Below are 8,547 nucleotides of genomic sequence, written 5' to 3'. Positions count from 1 at the left end.
TTAGGTTAGTTAGGTTTAACTAGTTCTAAGTTCTAGGGGACTAATGACCTCAGAAGTTGAGTCCCATAGCGCTCAGAGCCATTTGAACCAGAGCAGTGATGGCACAAAAAAAACTACTATATAATCATTTGATTTATTTCTTGTTTTATACATTTCACTGTATAACTGTGTTGTATGTCGCTTTGTGCGTACACATTTCTCATGTTTCCATTTATGTCACTGCTACATTTAATAAGGCTTTACAATAATCATGTGGTCGATATTTCCCAACAGTAACAAGTGAAACATTGCGGTCAAATAACAGACATTCTTAGTGAGAGCATGTTGTCTATTAATGCCTAAAGTATGCTCTCTTCAACTTTTATCCAACTATTATACTGATTAAAAAAGTACTGATGCCACTTTCAGGGATTGGACAAAAACATGAAAACACCGGGAGAGATGCCTGTTTGAACATAGAAGCAGACGCTAGAGAGCCCTGCAGATTGCGCTGTTGTATTTGACCACGGTCGGCAACTTCGCGGTGTCCTCAATAAGTTGCAAGTATCAGTAGCGGTAAGAACGTTGTTCTGTGTAGTTGTGAGTGCATCATGTCGGAGATAAGCGAATTCGAGAGTAGTAAATTGTTGGTGTTCCTGTGGTGGGTACTCTAGCTGAAAAAAAAATGGTTCAAATGGCTCTGAGCACTATGCGACTTAACTTCAGAGGTCATCAGTCGCCTAGAACTTAGAACTAACTAAACCTAACTAACCTAAGGACATCACACACATCCATGCCCGAGGCAGGATTCGAACCTGCGACCGTAGCGGTCGCTCGGCTCCAGACTGTAGCGCCTAGAACCGCACGGCCACTCCGGCCGGCACTGTAGCAAAAATGTAAGGTGTTTCAAGAGGCACCATATCGAAGATTTATACCGCATACAGGTAAAGCTGAAAAACATCCGATAAGTGACATCGCAGATGAAACTCTGTGTTGAATGATCGTGACGGACTGTCGCCGAAGAGAACTGTGAGGAAAAATAGGAGGACGACAGCTGGAAAAGTCACTGCAGAACTGAATGTCGCACTCGCAAGACGTGTCAGCACCAAAACAACACGTGGGGAACTCCAAAGCAGATAATTCAGGACGAGCTAGACTTCCAAAACCACTCAATAGTAATGCAAATATACGTAACAGGAAAACGTGGTGCCAAAAGCATAAAAACTGGACTTGGTCGCATGAGTACCGTTTCACACAATTTCTAACTTATATCCAAATTTACAACCCAAGAGTGAAGTATTGTGTGGGTTCGGTAATGATTTTGTTAGCTGTGTCGTGGTATTTCATGGACCCCACGGCTACAGTGGAAGATCCCATTACTGACAAGGATTATGCAGGCATTTTGCCTGATCAGGTCTATCACATAGTACATTGTTTGTTTCTCAATGGCGAAACTGTATTCGAAGACGACAGTGGCCCTGTTCGCACAGCTCACATCGTCCAGGTCTGACGTTGTGAGCCCAGAACTGATTATCGCGTCTCTCCTGGCCAGGACAGTCACCAAATCTCAGTGTTATTGAGCCTCTGTGGTCTACTTTCGAGAAAAAGGTGCGTGATCTGTATGCACCTCCATCGTCGTTACCTGAACTTTCAACTATTCTGCAGGAATTATAGTGTAAGAACCCTCTGAAAACCATACAGGATCTGCATTTATCCATTCTGAGACGACTGGTAGTTGCTTTGAATTCCAACGGTTTTCCTACACTGTATTAGGCATGATAATGTGTTGTGTTGCTTGTACCTCAAATATTTTGTCTGATCGCTTGTATACGCTCCTGTAGCTATTAAACTTCATGGGTGGCGACATAATCTCATTTATTTACCACCCCTTGAACCTCATCACCTGATCTTCTTATAAGATCATCATCCACTGAAAAATCTATTTATAATAGTTTTCAACCTAAAGATTTATAATATTATGCATGCGTTAGTGGTCTAGTGACTCGATTTTGAAAACTGACTCATTTACAAATCTCACTTGATTCTGTGCTTTCCTTTTTTAGAACTGCTCAGTACATACAGGAGATCAAGCTTGACGCCGTAATTTCATTGACTTCGCTGAACTTGATAGAGGAGACTCACCTGGTACGACGGCCAAAGCCTGTATCGAAGACGAGGAAAAAGTATAAAGAATGCAAATGCTATGCTAAAGTAAACATCTGTTTATTTACATAATTCATTATACATCAGCTTTAGTCATTAAACAAATTACAGAAGAGCAGAAACAGAGCAGAAAACACAGCAGTTGGCAGTTACTCGCTGGTCGGAGCGCCGCTGATACGGTTTCGGGACGTGGGTCTCTTGTTTCACAACAGCCACTTTATTCGCACGTAATTTCCTTTTAGCCGCGTAATGCGTTCCACCTGAGTAACAAGATTTCCGTAATCTCCGGACCGGTGAGCTGCCGGCTGGTATTCTGACGCGCAGGCGCAGAAGCGGCTCTGCTGGAGTTACCGTAGCCAGCTTAAGCAATCAGCTGCAAGAGTAGGGCCATCAAACGTCTGCTGCTCTGCTGAGGGCCATATCCCGAAGCTGAAATCTTTATTAGACAAGGCATTCCATCCAGGAGCGTCTTTTGTAGTTTTAAGGGACATACCATTTCCATATCTTTCAGAACAACTATAGATATAGTTTGGTATCATTGACGGCGCTCGAAGCTAAGTATACAGGCAGCTCTTAAAGGGGAACAAAAAAAATGAGGGAGAGGGTAAGAGTGCAGAAAAACAAAACATGTATACAAAAGGTATTCAAATTAATTGTGAAAACTGTCACATGTGCAACCACACGATAGTAGAAGCAAAACGTTCCAGCAATCTTAGATCCGCAGGCGAGCCTTTATGAGGTAACTACGAATAGTGGTCACCAGCTGCCTATGAGTTCAATATGAAATATTGTGCTTTGCAGTATAAATGTGCTTTGATTGTAAAATTTTCGATTAAGTAACCACCAAATTTGGCCTATGGTTAGGAAATATGGTACATGCTGCATGCACTAGAAAGTTTTGCTGCCAATGACTCTAACACTCCAAACTTGTCCAAGATGTAGAGGTCAAGCAGTACCTGTACTATACTTTGGCCTCCGTGATCACCAGATTTTTTTTTTTACAGTCAGCAGACAATTGAAGTGCACAGTGGAGAACTGGAGCAGCCAATCGTGCACTGTACGAGATAATCTGCTGGCGACTGTAGCTCATTGTGGACACTTGTATCGTATTGCTTCCAAACGCAAGCGCGATACTTGGAACACCTGCTTCAATAGGTAGAAGAAGTCCACAGTACATTGTACCATCGAACATGATGAAGTAATATTGTATGTCTTGTTAGAATATCCCACGGGTGAAATACAAGCTCACTTATATCAAGACTTAATCGGAAACTCTACATTTCAAACATACAGGTGACGTAGCTGCCCGCACTCAGAGGTTTTATGCAGCCCAAAACCTCTTCAAAAATCACACGCAAGATTCTTATATTCTCTCACCTGCTAGTCGCAAACAACTACTCCTATAGGAAAAATGAACGGGAACTCTTTGTAGGAAATTTAATGTAGCTGAATTTTGTACTGGAATACGTTATAGCTGGAGGCCACAGTTTTTCACTTAATCAGGAAAAACGCGTTTGAAGATGACTTTCACCCGTTTTTGTTGAATAATTCGAAAATCGTGGCTTCCACCCAAAAATCATCACAGTACAAAATTTAACCACATGAAATTTCTTAACTACATTAAATTTCTTAGAAAAATGTGCTTTTCATCTTTTTTAGGACTAATAGTTCACACGCAGTGAGCGAGACAATATGAAAATCTCGTGCGTAGTTTTCCAAGGTGATGCGAGTTGCATAAAAGCCATAGATAGGGACAGCTGTGTCACCTTGTATTTCTACTAACTATACTATATTTCATACTGAAGTCTGCGGTGGCTGTATACCAAATTTCAACAACGATCTAAACAAACATCTAGTTTGCAGACATGTGTTTACTGGAAGGTTTTTGCTTCTATTATGATATATTTTCAGCCGAGTCCGTTGTTGCTGTTAATTATGATGGAATCTATCTATTATCACCAAGTACCCGAACTCCATACTTCTGAACTCTCCTGCCACCTGTGGCACGTGTGGCAAGAACTACACAGACATTAAGTTTCTCCAGCTGGAAGGGAAATATTCCCAAATCATAATGTATCTCTGACATCATATTTACAAAATATGTGGGTTATCACTTTCAGTAGGCAACTCTTTCGCTATGAGTTTACATGTGTCATAACGAATACAGAGATAGAGTGAGAGGTAGAAAGAGAAGAGGTGATATTGATGGAAAGACACAAATGTTTATAGGTAATATTGAACAGAGTGTACGATTTTGGGAAGCAGCCACTGACAACCAAAAGCTGTCCAACTGTGCTCTTGGGATTCTCGCAACACTGCTTAATTTGCGATTGACACATATTGTAGCCAGATAGTCCTCGTTTCCTAATCCAGATAGTTCATCCACAAATCGTACTCGAGCAAATCTACATTGATTGATTCTACTTGATGATGGAGGTACAAAATAATCCGAGGCTCTTGGTTTAGTAAAATAAAGTTTCTGGTGAAACACATCTGTGCATATCAATTGCTATTCATATCAGTTCTGTTGGGCTTAACCTCGTTTCGAGCTAACAGGATGCTTTCTTAATCAGGCTCATAGAGTCTGGAAACACTGTCGTAAATCTTGCTTATATATTAGGATGAAGTTTTGCAGTTCAACAAAGAAAATAAACTGCTTATCTATATCAGAAGGAAAAGAAAAATAACACAACAAAATAACACCACGAGTTACATGCTTCGCTGCTGCGTAGAAATAAGCACCTTCACTCGCTAGCGCCAGTGCGTTATGCCTAAATTCTAAACTAAATTATAATTTAGAGCACCATTATTCATAGCGTTATTACATAATTACAATGTAAGTACATATGTGAATATCATTTTCTACTAAGGTCTACATTCGTCTCTGCACAAATTGTACAATGTTCAGTTCTTGAGCAAATATTCTCGTTTCTAATCAAAATAGTCGCCTCTGTTCACACCAATTACATGTATAATGTATTAGTAAAATACATTCATGATTTTCATTACCTTCGGTAGCTCGTTTAAATAAAACTTTACAGCTTCTCACTACGAAATTTCGGTAGTTTTGATGTCCTCGTTACAGTATGATACATAATGAACTGTATTCCCTTAGAGTGTATTTCAAATTTTCATAAATGGAATATGGCCTTGTTACCTAAGTGAAACAATTTTGAGCACTACAGCCATAACAGATTAAATAATCCAAACAATCATAGTAATGTATCAGTCATCATTCTTCACTCATTTAATTTTTTCTTTACATCTCTATTTCGTCAAAAGTGCCTTAAAAGGATTTCTGTTCTGGAGAGACCCAAAAGCAGTGGGAACAAGAATTGTGTGTGATCCGACGAGGTTCTGGTGGAGTGCAACCTTTTGCAAAAACAGAAGGCACAATTGCTATTGGAAAACACATCGACTCCAGTGATGACAAATTTTAGTGAAAAGCTGTTACGCAGAAGTGCTGATCACCTTCGAAAATCCCGAAATCATTTCCCGTAAATAGAAAATGAGATCTCACCATCAGGCGCAAGACTTCAGTGCTGATAAAAGTAATGCTATTAAAACAGCGTCCATTAAAAACTTGGCAAGTAGATTGGAAAGATTAAGTGATACTAGAGTGGTGGAGTGTATTGAGTAAGCACTTCGGAATTTAGAGAACTGGATGACGGCGAAAATCATCATTCAGCCAAGTTATTATCCGGGTTATTCTTCAAGGTGGCACTGCAGTAAGCTTCTTTTCTCATACAGTACTTCAGAGGATATCTGACACAATTCGCAACTTTCGAAGTACTCACGAGGTACTTCTGTATCAGTTTTCTCCATGTGATACATATTCGATGCTCGGTTGAGAAGATTAATTAGGTCTAAAAATGAAAGAGGTGACATAATAACTAAAATTTTTGCAACTTTTGGCGCAGTCCTTACAAGTGGCCCCTGACAGTTTTCTCCTATGTTTTCAAAGAATACAAAAGTATTTGACTGGTGTCCTTCATTCAATCTCCAGCAACAAAAACCACGTAGGAATGTCTTTACGGGAACTTAAAATACTAAAACAACCTCTAAATGACTCTCAGATCCCCATAAAACCCTTATTAAAGTCTTAACTACTGAATTATAGGATCATATCTGATTCTTCTTCGTGATGAATATTCACCTCCCTTGTTGTTTAACGAAATATCGATCTTAGTGTCTATAAGTACAACTGATACATAGTGGCCGACAACAGAACCACATCCAACAAAATTTGCTTAAAAATAGAAATAACAGCATTTACGACACATTCAATATATTAATCTGGAATGAAAATGTTTCAGTTTCACATTTTCCTTGTACACCAAGCAGCTTCTCTCGCATGTAAATACTGCAGGATGTAGCACTGCCCAGTGATGAAAACAGGATTAATGTAAGAAACAGGAAGTATCCGTTATATTGAGCTTAATTTTCTCCATAAACTAACGCGACCATACCACACAAGTCGCGAACATCGATCAGTAGTTGAGAATTCTGACAATATGTAGCCCAACTACTTAGAAAATCGCGGACTTTTCCGAAGCAAGTGAATTCAGTGAGTCACGGCTTGCTGTGGGCAGCAAAATGAGTTCTCGGTTATTCTCTGATGGGACTCAGCAGTAGAAAAATTCAGTCGTGAGGCAGAAACTCTTCGTAAGTGAGACGGATTCACAGTGGAGCATTTACCCAGTCATCTGGAAGTAAGCGGTAGGTATTACAACCAGTCGTGTACGTCGCACACCTCTGCCTTTGAGGGACCGAAACAACGGTTCCAGATCCAGAACAGAGATAATTCCGCACAGCAACAAGCAGTAGGTGTTGGGAGCGATGGCCTTTAGGGATGACTCCGTAAAGTGTGTCCCGTCGCGCAGCTGGTCGATATCGGGCAGCACGTGTAGAATGCACCCACGTGTCAGGTGGTCGATGCGTTCCAGTCCCTCGCTCGTGAACGCCTGTGGTCTTGTTGGGCCGCTGCTTACGAGCAGGCGTAGCAGCGCACCAGGCCCACCTCGTCACAGTGCATGCACTTCAGCGCGACGAACTCGGAGGTGAAGTGGTTGCGGTGCATCGACTTCTTGGAGCCGTTGCAGACGGAGCAGGGCAGCAGCCGGAAGCCGCCGCACACCTGGCACGTATGGCATACTGTGGGGTCCTGCAAAACACACACAAGTCTTGTAGCAGTCTCCCATCCTATCAAAACAGAATAATTGCATATTCATTTGGTAAGATCTAGAAAAATCAACTTTTACATCTACAGAATGCAAACGGTAACTGTTTACGACATCACTAAATACGTCCGCATTCTGCTACTATGCATTGACGTCAGCTGTTTGCGACCGGGTCCAAGGACATATATGGGCTCTGTGGCGTATGTCACAGCAAATGACATTATACAGGGTGGTCCATTGATCGTGACCGGGCCAAATATCTCACGAAACAAGCGTCAAACGAAAAACCTACAAAGAACGAAACTTTTCTAGATTGAAGGGGAATACCAGATGGCGCTATGGTTGGCCCGCTAGATGGCGCTGCCATAAATCAAACGGATAGCAACTGCGTTTTTTAAAATAGGAACCCCCATTCTTATAACATATTCGTGTAGTACGTAAAGAAATATGAATGCTTTAGTTGGTCCCCTTTTTTCGCTTTGCGATAGATGGCTCTGTAATAGTCACAAACATATGGATCACAATTTTAGGCGAACAGGTAGGTTATTTAAATTAAAATACAGAACGTAGGTACGTTTGAACATTTTATTTCGGTTGTTCCAATGTGATACATGTACCTTTGTGAACTTGTCATTTCTGAGAACACGGTGAGTGTCTGTAAATACCACATTAATGCAATAAATGCTCAAAATTATGTCCGTCAGCCTCATTGCATTTGGCAATACGTGTAACGACATTCCTCGCAACAGCGAGTAGTTCGCCTTCCGTAATGTTCGCACAGGCATTGACAATGCGCTGACGCATGCTGTCAGCCGTTGTCGGTGGATCACGATAGCAAATATCCTTCAGCTTTCCCCACTGAAAGAAATCCGGGGACGTCAGATCCGGTGAACGTGCGGGCCATGGTATGGTGCTTCGACGACCAATCCACCTGTCATGAAATATGCTATTCAATACCGCTTCAACCGCACGGAGCTATGTGCCGGACATCCATCATGTTGGAAGTACATCGCCATTCTGTCACGCAGTGAAGCATCTTGTAGTAACATCGGTAGAACACTACGTAGGAAATCAGCATACATTGCAGCATTTAGATTGCCACCGTAAAATGGGGGCCAGTTATCTTTCCTCCCATAATGCCGCACCATACATTAACCCGCCAAGGTCGCTGATGTTCCACTTGTCGCAGCCATCGTGGATTTTCCGTTGCCCAATAGTGCATATT

The 8,547-nt window shown here is 41.5% G+C and overlaps 1 protein-coding gene across 1 annotated transcript in view; it reads right to left on the bottom strand.

Annotated features, from left to right (window-relative positions):
* Positions 1 to 2,186: 2,186 nt before the first annotated feature.
* The window catches only part of LOC126413329 (uncharacterized), a 590,439-nt gene continuing 584,078 nt past the window's right edge, over positions 2,187 to 8,547 (bottom strand). Inside the window, exon 4 of the mRNA XM_050083236.1 lies at positions 2,187 to 7,306. Within this exon, the coding sequence (XP_049939193.1) occupies positions 7,130 to 7,306 (177 nt within the window). The 3' untranslated portion in view covers positions 2,187 to 7,129. The remainder of the gene's footprint in view (positions 7,307 to 8,547) is intronic.

Source organism: Schistocerca serialis, chromosome 7 (genome assembly GCF_023864345.2).
Source record: "Schistocerca serialis cubense isolate TAMUIC-IGC-003099 chromosome 7, iqSchSeri2.2, whole genome shotgun sequence".
Taxonomy (NCBI): Eukaryota; Metazoa; Arthropoda; class Insecta; order Orthoptera; family Acrididae; genus Schistocerca; species Schistocerca serialis.
This window is presented reverse-complemented; position numbering and strand designations above follow the sequence as displayed.